Source organism: Mytilus californianus, unplaced genomic scaffold, assembly GCF_021869535.1.
Source record: "Mytilus californianus isolate M0D057914Y unplaced genomic scaffold, xbMytCali1.0.p SCAF_19, whole genome shotgun sequence".
Taxonomy (NCBI): Eukaryota; Metazoa; Mollusca; class Bivalvia; order Mytilida; family Mytilidae; genus Mytilus; species Mytilus californianus.
In genome coordinates this window covers 8,646,129-8,671,122 of record NW_026262667.1, presented here as the reverse complement: position 1 = coordinate 8,671,122, position 24,994 = coordinate 8,646,129, and the positions used below count along the sequence as shown (strand labels likewise).

Genomic DNA, 24,994 nt, shown 5'->3' with positions numbered 1-24,994 from the left:
TTGTTTGCACCTGTCCTAAGTCAGGATCCTGATGTTCAGTGGTTGTCGTTTGTTGATGTGGTTCATAAGTGTTTCTCGTTTCTCATATAGATTAAAAAGTTGGTTTTCCTGTTTGAATGGTTTTACACTAATCATTTTTGGGGTCCTTTATAGCTTGCTGTTCGGTGTGAGCCAAGGCTCCGTGTTGAAGGCCGTACTTTGACCTATAATGGTTTACTTTTACAAATTGTGACTTGGATGGAGAATTGTCTCATAATATTGGCACTCATACCACATCTTCTTATATCTACATGTAATTACTAATCTTTTACTAACAAAGAAATGAATGTTCCCTCTCCCCGTCAATATGTTAAAACAGTTTGATATAAGAATAAACAACAAATGAATTACAATTATCTATGACTATTAATAGAGTTTAAATCAACAATTAAAAAACTCAATTAATATACTCGTTTCTTTAAATCATTATTTCTAACAGACAATTACTAAATACATTTGTGCATTTATGGGTCTCGTCAACAACATATTATTGTCTCTGTCAGTGCTGTTGTACCACCATTTACTGGTAGGCTCCTGTCAAGTGTCGGAGGTCAGGGTAACAAATGATTAGTAAAAGCAAAAAATCAAAATGGTATTTGCTACCTTCTTGAAAAGCACGTGTTTTAGTAGCTCAGAGTCAGAATACTGTTTCCTTATTGATTGGCGTTTCTTCTTGTGTTCTTTGTTAGCCATATTATATGAGAGTTATAAATCATTGCCACTACGTTCAGAATTTGATCAGCATGTCTGATCAAAGTATATAAATGGTAAATCGATTCCATACATCTATTAAGAAATATATTTACAGAAAATTTAGCAATTAGAAGACCAACAGATATGAGTGAACCTGAATTAGAATATAATCCTGAACTTGTTGTAGACGGTGATACTGATCAAATGGAATGTATTCAAACCACTACACAAGTTGCTGAAGCGTGGTGGCAAGTTAGACTTAGACAAGTATCTACTATAAACAGTCTACACATATTTTACAAGGAAACTGAAACACCTTATGTTCGTAAGTACATGTAATTACATTCACATGGGGAATAGACTTGGAGGGTCAAGATCAATTTCATGGAGAACAGATATTAGTAACATTTGCATGGGGAATAGATGCCGGGAATAACATTTCATAGAGAATAGATAAAAAGAACAAAATTTTCGTGGGAAAGATATATCGGGAGCAATATTTTCGTTCATGGGTAACATATATCGGGAATACCATTTTCAGGGGAATATATATCAGGAATAACAATTTTCGTGGAGAATAGGTGCCGGAAATAAGATTGTCACACACTTTAAGTAGAATGGGTGGATTATAGAGCTTGCAATATTCTTAGACACCTGTCTATTGTTGAACACCGCACTCTTTTGATATCGCTTTTATTTGTTGTGTTGTTGGATTGATGTCCCAATAACGTTAACGCCACAATTATTTTTATTGTTGATATTTAAAGAGAAGAAGCGATTCGCCGGATTTTCAGTTTATGTTTCCAATGGTACAACAGTACCATCTGGCGAGAGATGTTATCACCACGAAGGAGACAACTATCCAGAGTTATACCAAGAAATTCAATGTAAAGCTGTAGGGAGAATTATCACCGTCATTATACAGAGACCACCGGAAGCTAATTTCTCTACAGCTCTCTGTGTCTCCAATCATGCGCTTCTAGAACTGTGTGAAGTTGAAGTTTATGGTATGTATAATGACAATGAATAATCGTAGATTAAAAATGCTATCGGGGAAAAGGGTAAAAAAGAAGAAAATGGAACAAATTAACCACAAAAAGTATAAAAAGTCTCCATCGAAAGTTCAAATACTATGTGCAAAATATTTTCTTTACTTTTGACAGAAGTTTGGATTTAGTTTGAAATTCTCTTGGATAAATACTATACATTTGGAATACTAACAAGATTATCGTGTTCGAGGTAGTCCTTTTTTAGCTCACCTTTCCTAAAAGGAAATGTGAGCTTTTGCCATCACTTGTCGTCCGTCGTCCGTCCGGTATAAACTATTTCAAAGATCTTTTCCTCTGAAACTACTGAACCACTTTCAACCAAACTTAAGCTGAATGATCCTTAGGGCATCTAGAATAAAGGTTGTGTTTTATTTTCTGTTTCGTCAAAAAACATGGCCGCCATGGCTAAAAATAGAACATAGGGGTAAAATGCAGTTTTTGGCTTATATCTCAAAAACTAAAGCATTTAGAGCAAATCTGAAATGGGGTAAAAAAGTTCATTTGGTCAAGTTCTATCAGCCCTGAAATTTTCAGATGAATCTAACAATCCATTGTTGGGTTGCTGCAACTAAATTGGTAATTTTAAGGAAATTTTAGTTTTTGGTTATTATCTTGAATATTATTATATATAAAGATAAACTGTAAACAGCAAAAATCTTCAGCAAAGTAAGATCAACAAATAAGTTTTTATATGACAAAAATTGTCAATTGACCCTTTAAGGTTTATTTCCCTTTAAAGACATTTTTTTCACAATTCAATCATCTAATTTGCTTACTTTAAAAAATCTTCTCCTTTGAAACTGCTTAATCAATTTCAGCCAAACTTGGGCTGAATGAGTTTCAGGGTATCTTGTATAAATTTTGTATTTTATTTCCTTGTACGTCAAGAAACATAGCCACTATGGCTAAAATGGAACATAGGGATAAAATGCACTTTTTGCTTTTGAAGAAAATATAGATACCCAGATACAAAGAACATTTAAATGGCATTTTTAAGCCACTCATCAATATATATTGAAAAGCAAAAATAATCATTGATGAAAGATTTAAGCAAAAAATTAAAGGTGAGCGATTCAGGCTCTTGAGAGCTTCTGGTTTAATTTGTATTTACAGATTTTCGAATAAGTAATGATTAATGAAATCTCTAATGGCAAATTCTAAAATTCATAATATACATGTATACACACCTCAAAATTAGTAATGACGAATTCACAAAACCTGAAATACAAATCCATAATAACTCCAATCTAATTGAAATATAGAACTATGATTTCGTTCTACTCATATGGAGTATAACGAAATCAGCGTTCTATATTTTAATTAGATTGTATTAACCCATTCGTTATGACGAGCTTCATATTACTGAAGTCGAGGTGTATATACACTTGAGCATTCAAATGTTTTTTATTGTGAAAATATCGGAAAACTCCAAGATATTTATAATTTTGCAGATTTTAACTTCTTGTTGGCATACATCTTGCATAAGAAAGGAGAATTTTATGAAATTGAATAGGACGTCACGAAACGGGTTTAAACATATAAACTTCTTTGTTGCCATGACATAAGACTTATAAGATCTTATAATATAACATCGAAATGATTATTCGAACAAACATGTGGGTGAAAAAAAATCTTCCTTAAGTATTACTCTCCCCTCTATTAAAAAAGTATAAAGGTTTTAAAATCATACAGTTAAATTTCTTACGTTCACGGCTGTCATTCGGTATATCGAGAAAAATGGTCGTGAAAGAATACCTAACGGTGGTCATTCTCAAGCTTTGCGATCGGATCGAGTAAGATCTGGTATCGGATCGTGAATGTAATTAATTGTATATTCTACTTCAAAATCTGTGAAAAATCGGCTGTATTTTCAAAAGGCGGAACAAATCCGAAAAAAAATATGTCTGTCAAAATTATTCAACTTTCTCAATAATATTGTGCAATAAGATAATGAAAATATGCAGTCCTTTATGATAAAACACAAAAGACGCAACACAAGTCTATGTATGGGATTCATTAAAAATACACGTTTTGTACCTATAACGGTCACATTCCAATATATAATGATATATTAGAAACTGAATCTTTGGTGTGTCAGATAGTACAGTAAAATAAAAGTTTTTTTTACTTGAAACCGCTCATTTTGTTTTTAAAAACATTAAATTTTGTTGATTTTTCATTAAAATTGATCGTGAAAGATCGGGCAACGCATTATCTTGATCGTGAAAGACAAGGCGTGACCAGACGGACGCAGGACGTTTGCGCTTTTTTACCTGTAGCACTAAAAGACATTTGCGCTTCAAACACTATGGACATTTGTGCTTTAAACTTTGATACACCTGTACAAAATTGACAAGACATTTGTGCTTTTTACCTATAATAGTTTACTTGTAATCTTCAGAAAATTTACCAAAGTCATGGAAAGATGTTCACATAGTCTTTGAAAGTTCTTCCGAATAAACGACAAAATCAGAAAAAAATATTCGGTTAAACCAGACATATTATAAAAAATATAGTATACGTTTCTGGGTAAATGATAGAGAAAACGAAACTTTTATGGATGGAACATTTAAATTTTGACCGAAATTCTTCAATTAATTTCTAATTAGTGGATTTAAAATTGGAAACTATTCTGTTGCATGAATAGTCCGAGGAACTGTACCATCATAGTTTATCTAAGATTGTTTCAATTTATGAAGACCGAAATTTTTATTTTTAAACCACCTGCTGTATCTGTTGATATTTAGAAAGAGTCATGGTTGTTATACGGAATTTACTCCCATCCACCCTCTTGGAGGGTTGTCGTTTTCATCTGACACAAGCATGATGAGGAAAGTTTGATGCTTTTAGCTGTATATAAATATATGAATGTTTTTTATTATTTATATTAAATGTTTTTTTATGTTATGTTGATAAAGCGCAAATGTCCTATTGAAAAAGCGCAAATGTGCTACCAAAAAGCGCAAACATCCCGCGCCAAGTCAGACTTAATAATCAGAAAACAATATTTCTTTTACCAATTGATATACTTGCAACTAGTTGAAGCGTGTAATAATAAGAACGAACATTAATGCTTTCATTTTTTTTTCACTTTTTTTTTTATTTCAACACTTTTCCTTAGAAGTTATTAAAATAACTAAAAAAACGTGTCTAGATAAGTAGATTTACAAGATGAAAGGATCTTTAGGAGCGTAAATTGTCGAAAAGTAAAAGTATATATGTATCTGTAATGCTTAATGCATCCACCCTGGAAATATATGCATGTGTACGCATTCCTTTTTTGTTTTTTTTTTTTTTTGTAAGGGTTGTTACTTTCAGTTATATGTAATGTCAATCGTGCTTACATAGTATGACAATATTGGCTAATTTATTTGTATATTTCATGGCTTCGGTGACATTAAATAAAAAGGTACCAAGATAACGTTATTTTTACTTGATTGTTTGATCAATCTGTTTACAATAGCTATACGTCATTGTACCCAATTTATTAGGGAAATTACCAATCAACGTACCTCGATTGTGCATGATACCCAGCTTGAACTGTAATTTAGCCGATTAAGTTCTATTATCAATCTTAAATTTGTGTAAGAAATCAAAAACTTATGAAGAACGGAAAGATAGATTGATATTGCTATAAGGCACATAGTCGGTATGGTATTATAAGATAATCAGTTCCAATGGCATTGAACGATTATGTCCCTATTCACCAACAAAAGAGAACCGGAATGAGTCATGCAAATCCAGTATTTGCTAAACCAATTTAAATTATAAATTATCCTATAATTAAATAATGATTTGAACGTTTTCGTAGCATCAGATCTTTTACGATCCTTTTCACGATCTTCAGAAAGCGGTACGCGATCTTTCACGATCCTTTTCACGATCTTCAGAAAGCGGTACGCGATCTTTCACGATCCGAAAAATCAATTTTTGTAAATATTTCATTCTTTGCAAAATTTCTGATTATGCTAACACAAAATAACTTTAAGAACCAATTGAATCATTAAAAAGGAATGACATTTTACAAAGAAAAGTTGTTTAGTCATTCGAATTATGAAAAAAAAACTTGTTTGTTTACATATTTAATGTCATTGAAATGTCGAGGAGCAATCTGCCTTTTGTAGTTTTGTAAAAACGGTGTACTTTTAAACCTTGATTTTCATCAGATACTTATCATACTGATGAACCATTTTGACAGACAGTTTTATTTTTTTGTAAATTTGTCCGTATAATTCATTAAATTAGATTAGTAATTGACCTTGCATATATCTTCTCGATAAGATTTCCTTAACGATCCTAAATCAGAGCTTTCATGATCCAATCTCAATACTTGTCCACCGTTAGGTATTCTTTCACGATAATTTTTCTTGATAAACCGAATGACACCCGTGACGTTAGTCATATCTACTTCGACCTTTGCATGGCAGGGCCGGAGTTACACTAATGTTCAAGTTTATGTGAGGGTTGAGCGCTCACAACCATGTTCAACCCGCACATTTTTATGCGCCTATCCCAGGCCAGGAAACCTGATGTCATCGGTTTCACTCTGTTATACATTAAATACGACTACCAGGATATTTAAACCACTTTTTAGGTATAGATAGAAGGAACTTTTGGTGCTACCCTATACATAAGATTCATTCACAATAATAAAAGAACCACAAAAGCAGTAAATCACGCACCGGAGAAGGGAGTTAATTAGAAACTTAATACAACACACAGAGTAAAACGGAAATGTCTAAGACATGTGACTGGTAACACTAAACTTACTAAAACATCTTGTATATTTCTCTTTAGGTTGTCAAGTAGGTTTTTACGGAACTGAATGTACTAGTGAATGTCCAATAGATTGTGTAGATGGTCAGTGTGATCCGGTAACTGGAGATTGTAGATATGGGTGCGTAGATGGTTACTTTGGACCTAAATGTGAACAAGGTAATATGCTTTACTTTTGATAGCTATCATTTTGAATTTGCTTTATTACATATGTCATCATTCAATAAAGACCAGTGACATATAGTTAATTTTCTAAATCTTTTATGAGACATAGCAATAAGTACATCAACTCCTTATCCTCGATCAGTATGTCATGATAGGTCACCATACTGACATATCATCTACATATACATCATATATCACACTTTGTGTAGTTACAATACCAAAACCTATTGAATGAGTCTACTATTTGTTTTCTCCTTTAGACTGTGAGACCGATATCACAGCATGTATAGCAGAGTTGTGCCCAGAAAACTGTGCCTCTCAAACCTGTGATTTTTTTGGAGCATGTCTGGAAGGTTGTAAAGCTGGTTGGCAGGGCACTGATTGCACATCACGTAAGCACAATATATGTTATTTCTGTCAAATTCATTTTATGCCATTCAATCCAATTAAAATGAAATCCTGCGCGACATATCAGAACGGGAGCAATTAAAAGATTTAATTGTAATTAGATTGATTTTATGCCCTCTAGGTTGTTCGATCATTTTCAAAGAAAATTGTATTACATTTTTTATTACCGATTGTGAAGAAATTTCTATAAAAGAAAATAATTTAAAAGAGATCTTTCGATAACTACCCCCAAATAATGTAACGTATAGTATTTATCTTACAGAATGCGGAGCTGAGTTTTACGGAGAAAATTGCAAAACCCGATGTTTTTGTGATCATGGTGCTTGTGACAGTCAGAATGGGAGTTGTCCAGATAGTATGTGTCTAGAGGGTTGGGAACCACCTACTTGTAGCCGAATAGCCTTACAACAGTCTGGCAATGGGGCTCCAGATGGAATGGTCAACTCATCTACATTTTATGCTGTTACAGCTGTGGCTGTCATTATCAATGCTGTACTTCTTGGGACAGTGGTCAAATTAGCATGCAGGTAAGCATGCATGTAAAAGAAGTTTCGTCTTTTCAAAAGTGTTTTTAAAGATCGACAAATGACAAATGTGTACCTCAGTAGATGGAGTGTAGGCGTTAAAACAATTTATTTTTTTCGTGGAAAAAAAACAAAGTTTGTCAACCCGTTTCATATCTTTATACATGTGTTAAACATGGAGCTAATCTCATCAAATTTTCCTTTTATCCCTACTTTGATTTGTACTTTTTAAAAGGATTTTTTTATTCACTTTCTAGCACATCCCTGTTACCTTTTGGTATTTGTAACACTAAACACACCGACTCAAATTTCACTGGAATAAATCAAAGTTCTCAACGTTATACAGCTAGGGACTTGTACACAACAGTTTATTATGAAAATGGATAGCACCAAACATCTGTATCAATTAAAACACTCGTCGTGCCATACATACGTTTCATGATGTTTATTTTCATTTTCCAGACTGAAGTTATTTAAGAAACTACCAGGAATTAAAGGTATGGCTTACAATGACAGTTTGAACCTTTTCTTACCAAATCCTCACACATATATTATATATACATGTATATATATATATCAAATTTGTATGTAATTTAGGAGACCTCCATTTTATCATTTTTAAACTTCAAAATGCTCTACTTGCCTCACATTTTATATTTCGAAATGTTTACTATTTTTAACTGACTGTGTATAAAGAGGTCTGTAAATATCAACCAGCTGGGTAACGTGGTAAAAAATGCGACTGCTTGGCATGCCAAGTCAAAATGATTGATTGGTTAATTGGTGGTTGCCTAACGCCCAGTGGCAAATATTTCATGTATGTTCAGAACGATTAGAAAACTAAAAATGATGGTATACTTCTTTTAAGTTTTCTAGGTAAAACAAGGAACGACTACTGGTTAAAAGAATTTTATATATCATTTTGGCTTATTACCATATATATTTCTGATATTACAAAAAGAGAGATCTACATCAAAAACTGCTATAGTATACAGTACTGTAAAAGTAATATAAATATATATTACCAGTTCGTTATGAGTAAACTTTCCAGTTTGTAGGATATTTGCTTTAAATACGAGGAAAATAAAGATAATCTAATGTCGTGAGTTGGGATAAGGGATTTTCCACCAAAATTTGAACACATCAATTTCCTTATACCAACGCAGTACCAAGTACTGAAGTAGAGGTGTCTAATCTATTCTGTTGTCTGTTTGTTAAAAAAAAAATCCCGACCAACCATAAACATGTGTCGAGATTTTTTGTTAAATAATTGATACATTTAGCTTGCATCCTTATTTTTACACGAATATATAAGGCCTTTCGTCACTTTTTACAGGATTAGTGCCCAGATATATTTTATAACTACATCTTTAGATGATTTAGCCACTGAGTGAATGATAAGTATTCAAATAAGTCAGATTCTTATATATAATAACATTCATATTATGTAGGGCCAAAGAAAAAGGTTCTGGCAGTGTTGAAGAGCAAGAAACAAAGCAGTAGTACCGATGATCCTAAGGCAAAGAATAAACAAAAGCAACTACCATCAAGAAAAGCAGTAAATGATTACTCTGTCCCACCTAATAAAGACTATTACCTAGATCCAGTCAACACCAGTTATAATGAACTTAACAAAAGGGAATCAAAGACTGACATGAATATTTATGAGGGGTTAGATGACGAAGAAGCAATTTATTACTCAATCTCAAAGTAAAATGCCAATCAAATATAAAGAAAAGTGTTTGCATTGAGACATTAAAGAAAGTATATTAAAGTAAGATAGAAATCCAAAAGTTGCGCTACTTAATTATAAAATAAAAAAAATCATATTAAGTTGAATTATACTGTCAATTTGAATGGTTTTAAATTTCTAAAATGTTTTTGAAAGAAAATATTATGTAAATGCAAGCAACTAAATATGTATCTAGAGGTATTATTTTCAAGGGGAATTGGTTATAAGTGCTAGTCGTATTCTAGAAGTATTATATTCAAGGGGAATTGGTTATAAGTGCTAGTCGTATTCTATAGAAGTTTATTTTCAAAGGGAATTGGTTATAAGTGCTAGTCGTATTCTAGAAGTATTATATAGTGTTAGGTTAGTTTTATTGATATTAAAGAAATTTCTTTGGTATTCCTACACGGAAGATTTTATACAAACAGAAGAAGAAGTATACTTAACAACAACATTATTTTTATTTACCTGTGTATAATATGACACAGGTTTCTTCAAAAGTGATGATTTTCTAAAAATTGTTTGACATTTCACAGTGATATCATACTTTAACTTTGTTTAAACCTGTTTATTTACTTTTGACTTTAATTATTTATCCCTTGTAATTTTTTATTAACTGTGTATTTGCATTCAGGTGTCACAGGTCAAATTTATTCGTTCATTGTGTGTTAATTTACGTTTTTTGATTGAGTTAAGCCTTCCAATTGATATTTTATAGTGTGTTTTTCTATGTTGTGATGTTATACTATTGTTTCAGAAAAGGGAGAATGTTTGGTACCATTAAAACGTTTAATCCCGCTGCAAATGTTTGCACCTGTCCCAAGTCAGGTATCTGATTACAGTAGTTGTCGTCTGTTTATGTAGTTCATACCTGTTTCTCGTTTCTCATTTTTATATAGATTAGACCGTTGGTTTTTCCGTTTGAATGGTTTTACACTAGTAATTTTTTGGGGCCCTTTATAGCTTGCTGTTCGGTGTGAGCCAATGCTCCGTGTTGAAGGCCTTACCTTGACCTATAATGGTTTACTTTTATAAATTGTAACTTGGATGGAGAGTTGTCTCATTGGCACTCATACCACATCTTCCTATATCTATATATAGTCGTATTCTATAGAAGTATTATTTTTAAGGGGAATTGGTTATAAGTGCTAGTCGTATTCTAGAAGTACTATTTTCAAGGGGAATTGGTTATAAGTGCTAGTCGTATTTTAGAAGTATTATTTTCAAGGGGAATTGGTTATAAGTGCTAGTCGTATTCTAGAAGTATAATTTCAAGGGGAGTTGGTTATAACAATTATATTACAGGTATTCCATGCATAAAATATAGTTGATCTGCTGCATATAGTGTCTGAGAACCGGACCTAACAATGAAAAGTAAACGATGCAAAAAGAACCATGAAAATGAGGTCAAGCTCAGGTGAACACTGTCTGACAGACATGCAAACCTACCAATCTTACCATACACAAAATATGTTGACCTATTGCTAAGAGTATTTGTGAATGTTCAACAAGCTGGTGGTATTGTTAACCGATATTGAAAATGAGATAAAGGTCAGATGACCATTGCCAGACAGACATGCACACATTACAATCATTCCATACATCAAATATAGTTGACCTATTGCGTATAGTATAATAAGCATTAACTGATTGTTAGCTTGACCTGTGGCCAATGTCGTCCAGGGCAGTAAGTAAGCTTGATCTTCATTTCCTAGAAGGCTGCTTAATTCCTCTATTGTCTAGAGAAAGTCCATAATACCAAATTATTTGATTGTATGTCACTCAGTATCAGAAAACTGTGCTTGGATATAGAACACAACTTTAAATTACATGAAGAATGAATCATACATGTCAAAGGTGCTACCCTCTTTATTCCTATTCAACTCAATACAAGTCACAGGAAAAGAAATGACTACAACTTGTCAACACAATTTATAACAATCTTGTTTCTCATTTATTCATTACATATAAACAAACATTTTTAAGACTTATAAATACATACAAATCAAGTACATTATTCATAAATAACGGCAAGATTTTCTTTTATAACTCCTAATATGTACATCTTGGCTCACCCTATCAACACAAAGAGATTAACTTTATAACTGATAGAAAAAATTATGATAAACTGTAATACACAATTTAAAAAAAGATGATTAAAAAAAAATATTTGGCTGAAGGTATTAAAGCTAAATTTTAAAAAATAGCAGTGTATAAGAAAAAGGAAAAAAGTCATTTACAAATATGGACATAATCGTTAAAATTTTCAGGTTGGATAAAAAGTGGAAAATAATCCTCATTTCATAATGATGACAAAAACAACATCAACATGTTATGAAGAAATATATAATTCAATATCTAGAAACTAATATTTCATCTATAAAGACTGTCATGAAGCATGTCAATGAAATGTAAAAAAATATAATTTGTGGCCTTTGTATTAATTCGATTGATGAGTTTAAAATACAAGCGTCTCCAATTTCAGTAACATTCATTTGAACTCATTCAGACAAACTCTATGTGCCTTTATCAAAACAATTGGAAACGGTCACACTGTAGACATTTTTTCCCAGATGGTAGCTTCCTCAGATACACAAAATAAATAGATTCAGTAATTATAGCCCTTTCTTTTTGCAAATTCTTCTCTAATAGCATCTCTTTCTTCAGGAGGAGGAATTGAAGGTTTAATGCCTCTGAACAATCTTTCCCAGCTTACACGATTCTGTAAAAATAAATAAAACTATCAATCGTGATTTTAAAATGTCATTTACATTGATCATAATATAAAATCTAATAAACTGTCCCGGCAACTCCAATTCATAAACCAAAAATACAAATTCATTTTCTTTTATTACTTGAGACCCCAAATACTTACCATAAGTGGTTCATCTTAAATGACCTCATTACAAACTATTTAAACTATGCAAAAGTCAAACAGTCAATGACTGATGGGGTGAAGGGCATATAATCTCCATTGATATGAGTAGTGCTCATGTTAATACAACTGCCCATCATTTATCATGGACTAACAATTAGCGGTAATTAAACTTACCTTATCACATATTAACATGTAAACTAAGCAAAAATTACAAAGCCAATAGAGCATGACTGGGGAACAAGGCCACATAAACTCTAAGGAAATATTATTTGCCTATGCTTTATACATGTACAACTGCATACCAAATATCATTGACCAACATTTGTACCATTGTTGTTTCCCTTTAAAACTGATTTAATGACAAACTTCAACACTATTGACTCCTCAAACGCCTAATTCTCCCAGTCATGACTTCTTTGAGGCGAGACAAAAATATAATAGGTGCAGTATGTACTTCTGTACAAAAATCTCTAATAGTATCACTGACATCCAGCCAATAATTAAAAGAGTCGCAGCTAAAGTTTCATGGGAACTTGTATGTTTCCTACGGGAAACCATAAAAAATCAAAGTGATGGAAATCACTCATGGAAAGATTGGAAGAGTAGTTTGAATAATTTCAAATTATATTTAGGTATGGTGTGGACAAAAAAGAACATTAATATAACACTATTGCTGAAAATTGTATTAACTGCAGGTCTTTAGAAGGATAAGCACCTTTTCAGTAAATAAAATGAGCTAAATGTGAATCAAGGATAGAGGGTCCCTTAATTTGCACAACAATTTCGTTTAAATTGCAATTTCATATCTTAACCAAATAATCTTCCCTGTTACATGTTTCACCTTTAACGTTTTATCTTTAGAAACAGAACTCACCAAATAAAGATTCTTCTTCTTCTAATAAAGTTTATGAATTATCCTTGTAGGACATGGGACCAACAGATAAAACTAAGATCTATATTGTCTCCAACAATTTATATAAAAAGGTTGTTTTGGGGGCATTTTGTAAGTTGAAACATAGGTATACTATTTTTCTCCTCTTAATAATTGCTTATTGAATTTGAAAACAGTTATCATGATTATGTAACACTAAAGATTAAAAGTTGTAGAGTATATTTTAGTTCAATAGTTCCAATCTTTCCAAAAATATAAAATATCAAGTACACTGTGTATATCAAAAGTCAATGTATCAATCTAATTAAAATATATATCTCTGCTTTCGTTATCCTCATACATCTCAAATGAGTATATAAATCAGAATTTTAATCAGATTGTCAATGTACTATCATTGAAAAAGTGATTGAAATCCTGTCAGTGGTTCAAGATATAATAATCAAATGGAAATCCCCGTGCCTGGGAATAGTGGCAGTTGTGCAACGACCTCTATTCACAGTAGCATAACCACCGTTGCTATGAACCGTGGGAGATGTGGAAACACACTCTGGTCACAGTAATGAAATCATCTTGGCTTGGAACAGTGGGAGATGTGGAAACAACCTCTACTCACAGCAATGGATATCATCTTGGCTAGCGGGAGATGTGGAAACAACCACTGCTCACAGTAATGGATATCATCTCGGATTGGAACAATGGGAGAAGTGGACACAACCTCTACTCACAGTATTAAATGGTTATCATCTCGGATTGGAACAATGGGAGAAGTGGACACAACCTCTACTCACAGTAATGGATATCATCTTGACTGGGAACAGTGGAGAAGTGGAAACAAACACTGCTCACAGTGATGGATATCATCTTGGTAAGTAACAGTGGGTGAAGTGGAAACAACTACTACTCACAGTAATGAAAATCATCTTGGCTTGGTACAGTGGAGGAAGTGGGAATAACCAATGCTCACAGTAATGGATATCATCTTGGCTGGAAACAGTGGGAGAAGTGGGAACAACCTCTATTCACAGTAATGGATATCAACTTGGCTGGAAACAGTGGGAGAAGTGGGAACAACCTCTACTCACAGTAATGGATATCATCTTGACTCGGAACAGTGGGAGGTTGGGAAACAACCTTGGCTAGGTTGTCGTTTGTTGCTGTATATCATATTTGTTTTTCTTTCCTTGTTTTGTACATAAATCAGGCCGTTAGTTTTCTCGTTCGAAATGTTTTACATTTGTCATTTCGGGGCCTTTTATAGCTTACTATGCGGTATTGGTTTTGCTCATTGTTGAAGGCCGTATGGTGACCTATAGTTGTTAACTTCTATCAACTCACAGCAATGGGAAATCATCTTGGCTATGAACAGTAGGGGAAGTGGAAACAACGTCTACTCACAGTAATGGAAATCACTTTGGATCGGATCAGTGGGAGATGTGAATACAACTTCTGTTCACAACAATGTAAATAATCTCGGCTTGACACAGTAGGGAGATGAGGGAACAACAACTGCTCACAGTAATAATCATCACATTGACTTTGAACAGTGGGAGATGTGGAAACAACCTCTCGTCACAGCAATTGATATCATCTTGGCTGGGAACAGTGGAAAATTTGGAAACAACCACAGAAATGACCTTGGCTGGAAACAGTGGGAGGTGTGGAAACAACCACTGCTCATAATAATTGAATTCGCCTTTGCTAGGAAGAGGGGGAGATGTGGAAACAACCTCTGGTCACAGCAATGGAAATAATCTTGGACGGGAACAGGTGGAGATGGCGAAACAACTCCCATTACAGTAATGAGAATCATCTTGACAGGGAACGTTGGGAGATGTGGAAATAACCTCTACTCACCGCCATGGATATCATATTATCTAAACACATTGGGAGATGTGACAAAAAAACATTGGTATAGGTAATGGAAATCATCTTGGTTAGGAACAGTGGCAAAAGTGGAAACAACCTATGGTCATAGAAATGAAAATCACTTTTACTAGGAACAGTGGGAGATGTGGAAACAACCAATGCTGACAGTAATTGAAATCGTCTAGGCTTTAAACAGTGGGAGATTTTGAAACACCTTCGACTCACAGTAATGGAAATCATCTTGGCTGGGAACAGTAGGAGATGTGGAAACAATTAACCTCTTCTTCCTTGGAACTCTAGGTTTAATAGCTTCCTATCTATTCTATCTAGTCCTGTCTGTAGCTCGGTGAATGTGATGAACATTTTAAACTCTACTCCTCGACATATAAGCAGTCATGGTCATCGTCATTATACATCAACTTCTCTCCATGATGTCTCTATAAATGATGTTCTGCCATTTATAGTTTTATACAAAAGTCGTTGGTTATTCATCATATTCGCCCCAAGTTTTATTCACTACCCCTTTCAAAACGTTATTTTCTGTACAACTTTTGCTTAAAAAAACAACTGTTACAAACCCCAATTCAAACCAATACAAACTTACAGCTATCATCTCGGGTATTGCTAGTCACAGACATTTGGAAAAGATGAAGAGGAGAAAAGATCCTTTCTAAAATTTCCTTTGCCAACAAAGGTCTTGATGCCATTAACTTGGGCAATATCCTTCGTCATAAATAAGTTCACTCGAAAATACCTCCCTATTTTAAAAATCAGCCTGTACCTATCATTTCTTAAACCTATACCAAACCAATTGCAACTAAAATTTCCAATTACAAACACGTGTTGCAGGATCTCAATATTGACGACTTCAAGTCTAAACCTCTTGATTGCACCTGCGCTAGTTCCCCTTTCATACATAATCCGACTGACCACGTTATTATTGGTGACATAAACATTGTCAATAACACTTCTCTGCAAAATGTGCTATACAAAGGCTCGAAATATCGTGAGCCTAAATCCATCAATCGGAAACACAACTTTGAAATACAGATAGATTCAGCCGAGGATTATGCCAGGCAATGGATTAAACGCGAGAAGACGTAGATACTCTTTCCGAATGGATTATGGCTGTGAGGTCGTTCATACAAATCAAAATTAAAAAAACTGAATGGGTCTATGAATACATATGCTACATCAATCTTTAAAGACCCAAATGTTGCAAAGAACCTGGCCTACCCTACTTCCATGACAAATGTGTTGTTGTCCCGCAGATAAAGCCCCAAACAACATCGTTTTTGTGTGTGAATCACATTACATAGACTGCTTGATGAATGAAATAGGTATTGACAATTTATTTGGAACCTCAACATATAAGCCAACGACACTTACTAAGGAGGAAATCCTGGATAATCATAGGTCTTTTATATGTTCCTTTGGAATTTCAACCAAGGATAAAGAACTTGATCTTCATTCGCTGTATTGGATACCTAAATTATATAAGTAGCCTTACAAACAACGTTATATTGCTTGGTCTTACAAGTGCTCCAGGGACCTCGGTGGCCGAGTGGTCTAAGTAGTCAAACTACTGTATCACTAGCCTGTCCACACTGAGGTTGTGAGTTCGAATCCCGCACGCGGTAGGTGCGCTCGACGCCAATCTTAATTGACTAGGATTGTCATTTGTCCTACCGAAGGTCAATGGTTTTCTCCGGGCAGTCTGGCTTCCTCCACCAATAAAACTGACCGCCAAGAAATAGCACAAAGGTACTGAAAGTGGCGTTAAAGACCAATCAATCAATCAATTCAAGTGCTCCACGAAACCTGTTTCTAAATTATTAACAAATTTTATCAGCAATCAAAGCCGGGCCTTAAAGTTATAGTGAAATTACATACTCTAGAGGCGGCGTGAATTAGATGTGGATACTAAAAAAATCCAAAGATCTGTTAGAGAACATACAATCTAAAACTCTTTCATCTGGCAATAGTATTAAAAAATTTAACTTTTCTACACTTTACACAAGTATTCCCCATTTCAAACTAAAAGACAAATTTTTTATAAAAAAGAATGGCCAACGTAGATACAAATATCTTGTCCTAGGGAAGAAAAAATCGTACTTCTGAGTCCAAACAAAAAATTCTCTGAAATTGTCTAGTGACATTATCAACATGCCTGATTCCTTGATTCACAACATATTTGTTACGTTTGGAGGACGTGTTTTTCAACAAACAATCGGCATTCCCAAGGGAACCAAGTGTGTTCCTCTTCTTGTCGACTTGTTCCTTTATTCATATGAGACTAACTTCATACAGGACCTTCTTATGAAGAATGAAAAAGAGCTAGCATTATCCTTTAACTTCACTTTCCGCTAAAAAGATGATGCCCTCTTACTAAATAATTTATAAAGTTTGGAGACTATTGAACCTATCTATCCCATCAACTTGAAATAAAGGATACAACAGATACAGTTAAGTCTGCCTCATATCTTGACTTACATCTAGAAATTGACAATGAGGGTCTGTTGAGAACAAAACTTTACAACAAGAGAGATGATATCAGCTTCCCAATTGTGAACTTTCCATTTCTATGTAGCAACATTCCAACAGCGCCTGCATATGGAGTATATATCTCCCAGTTGATACGATATTCCAGGGTTTGCGTTTTCTATCATGATTCCTTGGTAGAGTGTTGCTGCTCACGAGGAAGCTTTTAAACCAAGACTTCCAAGTGGTGAAGTCGAAATCATCCCTACGAAAATTTTATGGACGAAGATTTACCTTCATCAGGAACATCGTCGTAACCACAATCACGTCCTCCTTTTCCTCAAATATGACCTACTGAATAAGACTTATCACGGGTTTGTACTTACATGAGCTACACGACGGTGCTACATGTGGAGCAGGATCTGCTTACACCTGAGATCACCCCGGTTTTTAGTGTGGTTTGTGTTGACCAGTCTTTAATAGTTTTCTATGCTGTGTATTGTATACTGTTGTTTGTCTTTTGGTCTATTTTACTTTGCCATGGCGTTGTCAGTTTATTTTCGACAATGAGTTTGAATTCCCTTTGGTATCTTTCATCTCTCTTTTTCTCACAATAATGGAAATTATCTTCGCTGGGAACGGTCGGAGAAGTGGAAATAAAAACCACTGCTTACAGTCACGGAAATCATCTTGGCTTGGAGCAGTGGCAAATGTGGAAACAATCTCTCCTCACAAAAACGGAAATCATCTTGGCGGGGAACAGTGGCAGATGTGAAAACAACCTCTACTCACAGTATAAACGGAAATCATTTTGGCTCTGAACAGTGGCAGATGTGAAAACAACCTCTTCTCACAGTAGCGGAAATCATTTTGGCTGGGAACAGTGGCAGATGTGAAAACAACCTCTACTCACAGTAACGGAAATCATCCTGGCTTGGAACAGTGGCAGATGTGGAATAACCTCTACTGTACCCACAGTAACGGAAATCATCTTCGCTCTGAACAGTGGCAGATTAGGAAACAACCCCTTCTCACAAGTTGTCAACAATGGAGATAATCTTGGCTGGGAACAGTTGCAAAGGGAAAACAACCACTGCTCAGCTTACATTAACGGAAATAATATTTGCTGAGAACAGTGGGAAAAGTGGGAAAAAAACCTGCTCGCAGTAATGGAAATCATCTTGGCTGGGAACAATGGTAGATCTATGTGGCAACAACCTCTACTCACAGTTATGGAAATCATCTTGGCTGGGAACAGTGTAGTGTTAACGCTGATAGAGAAGCAACACAAAACTTAATTTGCTTCAACTCATTGTTTCAATGGATTTCATTTCAACAAAAGCATATCAATACACAACCCTCATTTGTTGAGTTGGTTCATTTAATATAACTGATGATATATAGTGTTCTAAGATCAATGAATCTTGCCATCCTAATGATGGTTCAAATAAATGTTGGGGCCTTTTATAGTTGACTTTACAGTATGGCTTTTGCCCATTGTTGAAGGCTGTATGATGACCTATAGTTGCTTAAATCCACATCATTTGGACTCAGTTGTCTCATTTGTAATCATACCACATCTCCTTATTTTACATTAGTAATGCAGTGCAATCATTCTTAAGAAATCTCTCATGATATAACATGTTAGATTTTGGTGACGCCTGATAAAGAAAAGCAACTGTATGTAAGACTGAATAAGCCAAATATTTATAGTCATATCTAAATTTTGCATACATGTAACTGTTAGGTAACTTACACAAAACTAATTTGATTAAATACTTGCCCAAAACTTGGAACAGTTTCTGTAATTTTCAAAATACATTTCACATCTACTTCTATCATAGCCATTATCTTCTAAACATTGATATGACATTTCTTTCTCCTATAATGCAAAAAACAAATTAAGGATATTCACATTTAATTTGATATTTTAGCTTGAGGCAGATAGAAATTTAAATCAATATAAAAGTTCAATAATTTGTCTTTAAATTTTCCTGAAAGTGATTTTGATATCTAGACTCTCCTTCTGTTGTGGATGAGTTCAGGTACATTACTTCTTCACTCAAAATAGTTAATTTTTAGATGAAAAATTCAACCATTTAAAGTGGAGAATATTGGAATTCATGAGCAAACAGAGGGAGATTTTTTTTCCATATGGTTTTCATCCTTTTTGCCTAAAAACCTATTCACTATTTTAACTTTTTCTTAGCTTACTAGTTTACTTTACAAAGATGTTACTTTCAAAATTAAACCACCAAAGCTTCATGTGAATTGTAGTCATTTAAACAGTCATGGAGATAAAATTTATTACACATAAGGCCAAATAAAAAAGTATGTGTGGTTCTGGTTTCATTCAAATAAAAAATAGGGTAGGTAGGTAGAGCTTTAATTATTTTTTTTTATTTCTTATTTTTTTTATAGAAAGGATGATATTCACTTATCTTTGTGTATGATTAGTAATGATTTTAGAAAATGTACATGTTACCTCAATGTTGGTTGATCAGAGGTGACCACACTTCAGAATTTTAGGGAGATGTGATTTATCCCTGGCAACCAAACAGACTGGAGAAGTGAAGACCCAACTAAGGAATTCGAAGATGTTGGGGAAGAAAAAAACGATCATAATAAGGCATTATACAGTTCTATAATTCTAAGGAACCTTTTTCATGACAAAAGTTCACATTTTATTTCAATTGTCCAGTGGTCTGACAGAAATAATGAACGAATATTAAAAAAAACAAAAAAATAACTTTGCTGAATTTAAAATAAGTCTGTTTGGATTTACTTACAAGTTTGTAAAAAAAACAACAATAAATAAATCCAAGAGAAGTCAAGGATGCTATTTTTAACTTTTTATTTTTATAAGAAAGGGAAAAAAAATGGACAGTTAGGAAACCAAACCACACATATACTTTTTATTCTAATTAATTGCTAAACTATAAATGAAGCCAAACAGCATAGGACTAATTCATTTCAATAATATTTTTAGTTTTTTTCCCCATAAATTTACATCTTATTTAAAAGAATAATACCATAAATACATAAAAGCAAAATCCATTTAATAATGGTTATTGATCAAACATTGCTCGAATGTAGAAGTATTACCTGGGACTATTATACTAGTATACAGTGGGAAATCTAGTGACAAAATATTACCTCCGATCTTTTCAATGTTTGTCCCATTTTAGCAAGGAGACTTTCAATTATAAACTGGAAGTTGCCTATAATTGAAAAGTTCAACACTTTCTTGAATAAATTGTGAAGACTTTCTGGGAAATATGCATTTTCCATCCATTATAAAATATATATATTAAACTTTTTTCAATAATTTTAATTCCAGTCGCCTACTACATCATGTACATATTAAAAATGATTTCATATAAAAAATAAAATGCTCCGCTGGGCGCAGCTTGATACGACCGCAGAGGTCGAACCCTGAACAGTTGGGGCAAGTATGGACACAACATTCAAGTTTGATACAGCTCTGAATTTGGATTGTGATTAAATATTTGACACAGCATAGGTTTCTGACACAGAATGAATGTGGTCTAAGAACTTAAAATTTTTTAATTTACCTATTATGGTCCAATATCCAAAATCTAAATACATGGTTAGATTCAGCATATCAAAGAATCCAAAGATTCAATTTTTGATGAAATCAAACAAAGTTTAATTTTGGACCCTTTTGACCTCAATGTGGACCAATTTGATAACGGGGCCCAAAAATCAAAATACATGGTTAGATTCAGCATATCAAAGAACCCCATATATTCATTTTTTGTTGAAATCAAACAAAGTTTAATTTTGGACCCCAACTTGGACCAACTTGAAAACTGGGCCCATAATCAAAAATCTAAACACATGTTTAGATTCAGCATATCAAAGAACCCCAAGAATTCAATTTTTGTTAAAATCAAACTAAGTTTAATTTTGGACCCTTTGGACCTTAATGTAGACCAATTTGAAAACTGGACCCAAAATTAAAAATCTAAATACAGGTTAGATTTGGCATATCAAAGAACCCCAATATCTCAATTTTTGATGAAATAAAACAAAGTTTAATTTTGGACCCTTGTGACCTCAATATGAACCAATTTGATAGCAGGGCCCACAAATAAAAAATCTAAATACATGGTAAGATTCAGCATATCAAAGAACCCCATATATTCAATTTTTGTTGAAATCAAACAAAGTTTAATTTTGATCCCCAATTTGGACCAACTTGAAAACTGGGCCCGAAATCAAAAATCTAAATACATGTTTAGATTCAGCATATCAAAGAACCCCATATATTCAATTTTGTTAAAATCGAACTAAGTTTAATTTTGGACCCTTTAGACCTTAATGTAGACCAATATGAAAACTGGACCCAAAATTAAAAATCTAAATACAAGTTCAGATATGGCATAACAAATAAATAAATGTGGTCAAAGATTTTACAAATCTAATGCGCCATACTGTGCAATTAAAGATTACTTCTTGAAATTTTTCAATATTTGAAATTTGAAAAAAAAAATAATATTTGAAGAATAATTCTTTTTAAATCTGAAATGAGAAAAAATTGACCCCCACAATTTCTTTTTACCCCCCCCCCCCCCTTTTCCCCCAAAAAATCTTTCCCTCAAGATATGGTCATAATCTCAATTCAAATTTCCAATGGAATTTGCAACCATAATTACCCATTTAAATTTACCATAGTGCTAACTTAGTCTATTTTATAATAGAATTTAAAATATGGTGTCAAATATTTCATATGGATTTTTTTGTAAAAAAAAAAAGATGCAACATTTGCAGATATTTTTACTGGTCTTCCTTTATAAATATGCATTTCTTTAAACATAATTTAAAAGCAGTGTAAGGGAAGTAATCAAAACGTTGTATGTGGATTACCTCCCTTACACTGTTTTAAATTGTCTTAATTGTTCATTAACCATTACTTTATACATAATTTAAAAGCAGTGTAAGGGAGGTAATTCAAATGATGTATTTGATTTATCTCCCTTACACTGCTTTAAATTATGTTTTGTACTAAAGAATTTGTCCATATAAAAATGCTTGTTTTTTGCCCCTTTTTTGGCCCCTAATTCCTAAAATTTTGAGGCAATTTCCCCCAAAATCAATCCCAGCATTCCCTTTGAGATATGGAACCTTTTTGTACAATGTCAGAGAGATCCATACACTAACTCACAAGTTTTGTCTGGAAGTTACAAAAATGCTTATTTTTGGCCCCTTATTCCTTAACTGTTGGTACCATAACCCCCAAAATCATTCCCAACCTTCCTTTTGTGGTATTGAACCTTATGGTAAAATTTCATAGAGATCCATTAACTTAAACTAAAGTTAGAGTGCGAAAACCAATGTGTCTTCGGACGACGATCATGATGCCAACGTCATACCAATATACGACCTCAAAATTTTTTTGCGGTCGTATAAAAACAGACCAAAACACAAATACTTAACATTGACCAATGAACCATAAATGTGAGGTCAAGACAGACAGACATGTGCACCTTACAATTATTCCATACACCAAATATAGCTGACCTATTGCTTATAGTACTTGGAAAACAGACAAAAACACAAAAACTTAATATTGACCAATGAACCATAAAAATTAGATCAAGGTCAGATGATACCTTCCAGACAGACTTGTACACCTTACAATCATTCCATACACTAAATATAGTTGACCTATTGCTTATAGTACTTGAAAAACAGACAAAAACACAAAAACTTAACATTGACCAATGAACCATAAATGTGAGGTCAAGGTCAGATGATATCTGCCAGACAGACATGTGCACCTTACAATTATTCCATACCAACTTATCCATACACCAAATATAGCTGACCTATTGCTTATAGTACTTGGAAAACAGACAAATACACAAAAACTTAACATTGACCAATGATTATGAACCATAAAAATTAGGTCAAGGTCAGATTATACCTTCCAGACAGACATGTACACCTTACAATCTTTCCATACACCAAATATATTTGACCTATTGCTTATAGTACTTGAAAAACAGACAAAAACACAAAACTTAACATTGACCAATGGACCATGAAAATGAGGTCAAGTTCAGATGATACCTGCCAGACTGACATGTGCCCATTACAATCATTCCATACACCAAATATAGCTGACCTTCTGCTTATAGTATTTGAGAAATAGACCTAAACACGAAATTTAAACCTTGATCACTGATCCATTAAATGAGGTTGAGGTCAGGTGAACTCTGTCTGACGGACATGTAGACGTTGCAAGGAACCCATATACCAAATATAGTTATCATATTACTCATAATAAGTGAGAAATTCACATGACAAAACGGACCCCGATTCAAAAATCAGCGCATGCAATTAAGCTGTTAGAATACACAATAAAAAATAATCAGTTGTTTACTGAAACACCATAACCACTCAAGTGTCAGCAAAATGATTGAGCACCTGGAATGGCCATCTCTGGAAAAAAGGCGAAAAGACGCTAGACTAACTATGCTCTATAAAATAACAAAACCACAAAGTGGCTGTAATTAAGGAAGGTCGTCTTATGCAACCAACACGACTGTCGAGGAACATGCACGACAAAAGTTTCCAAATTCCAGCATCCAGAAATGAATACAGGAAATACTCATTTTTCCCGAGAAATATCAGGGATTGGAACGCTCTCCCTCCTGGGGTAGCATCAGCATCGTCAGTCGAGGCCTTTAAAGCCTCACTGACAAAGCTGAACTAAATTATCAAATTGGGGGGAGGGGGTCTGTATGCACACCTAAGTCATGGCATAATAATCAGCTCGTTGATTGTGGCCATTATCAGGCAGAAGCAGAAGCAGAAGTGTGCTGTTTGAAGTTTTCTCAGTATTTAATTAACTAAGTTTGATTGGGTATCATTTAAAAAAATTATGGAATAACCTGCTTGTTATTTTAACCATTTTCAGGTAGTTTTTGATGTTTTATATTTAAAATAACTGAGATAAAACAAAGAAGCATCCACATATGAGGATAAAAACAAATTTAATCATTGTAATTTTAATTGTTTTTTTTTATATTTCCTGTGTACTTAATACATTAGGTCCCGAATTGACCAGGTGCTGATTTAACCAGGTGTCGAAGTGACTAGAATTCGGGGGGGGGGGGGGGTGTCCCAGACTCAAAATTTGACAACAGAATGTCAAGGCCTTTGTAATCAATGTGATTGGACAATTAGTTTAGAAAGGGCAATTAGTAAGTTGTCTTACACGATTGCATGGATGTCTTAGTACGGCTTCCAATTTTTCCTTGGCCACTCTCTTTCTATTTTCTTCTACAATCTCATTCACCCTCTTCCTCTTATCTTCAATTGTTTTTCTTCGTCGTTCTTCAACTATCTCGTTCGCACTCTTATGTCTTTGGTCAAAATCATCTGTGGACATTTCTGGCATATTTTTAGTTATCTTTAATATTTCTTATGTAAATGTCCTTCAGTCGGTTGTTTGTTTACATT

General features: G+C 33.7%; 2 protein-coding genes across 2 annotated transcripts; one reads left to right on the top strand and one right to left on the bottom strand.

Moving 5' to 3' along the window:
- Positions 1–862: 862 nt before the first annotated feature.
- LOC127727215 (multiple epidermal growth factor-like domains protein 10) lies at positions 863–10,698 on the top strand. Its single transcript, XM_052234689.1, has 7 exons — positions 863–1,057; positions 1,500–1,739; positions 6,579–6,716; positions 6,983–7,114; positions 7,393–7,657; positions 8,117–8,151; positions 9,106–10,698. Exons 1-7 carry the CDS (start codon positions 877–879, stop codon positions 9,366–9,368), a joined length of 1,254 nt encoding a protein of 417 aa, XP_052090649.1. The 5' UTR covers positions 863–876; the 3' UTR covers positions 9,369–10,698.
- A 619-nt stretch (positions 10,699–11,317) lies between these two features.
- LOC127727223 (coiled-coil-helix-coiled-coil-helix domain-containing protein 7-like) lies at positions 11,318–24,961 on the bottom strand. The gene is made up of 3 exons (XM_052234698.1): positions 24,750–24,961; positions 19,287–19,385; positions 11,318–12,108 (listed from the first exon to the last, which is right to left on the bottom strand). Exons 1-3 carry the CDS (start codon positions 24,930–24,932, stop codon positions 11,995–11,997), a joined length of 396 nt encoding a protein of 131 aa, XP_052090658.1. The 5' UTR covers positions 24,933–24,961; the 3' UTR covers positions 11,318–11,994.
- Positions 24,962–24,994: the final 33 nt, after the last annotated feature.

Bases quoted from the DNA above. Each gene is read 5' to 3' on its own strand.
- LOC127727215 (XM_052234689.1), top strand. From the start codon at position 877: ATGAGTGAACCTGAATTAGAATATAATCCTGAACTTGTTGTAGACGGT. The intron at 1,058-1,499 runs GTAAGTACATGT...TGATATTTAAAG, and splicing joins AACTGAAACACCTTATGTTC to AGAAGAAGCGATTCGCCGGA. The intron at 7,115-7,392 runs GTAAGCACAATA...TTTATCTTACAG, and splicing joins GGGCACTGATTGCACATCAC to AATGCGGAGCTGAGTTTTAC.
- LOC127727223 (XM_052234698.1), bottom strand. From the start codon at position 24,932: ATGCCAGAAATGTCCACAGATGATTTTGACCAAAGACATAAGAGTGCG. The intron at 19,386-24,749 runs GTAAGACAACTT...TTTGCATTATAG, and splicing joins TAAGACATCCATGCAATCGT to GAGAAAGAAATGTCATATCA. The intron at 12,109-19,286 runs GCAAGTATTTAA...TTATTTTTACAG, and splicing joins GAAACTGTTCCAAGTTTTGG to AATCGTGTAAGCTGGGAAAG.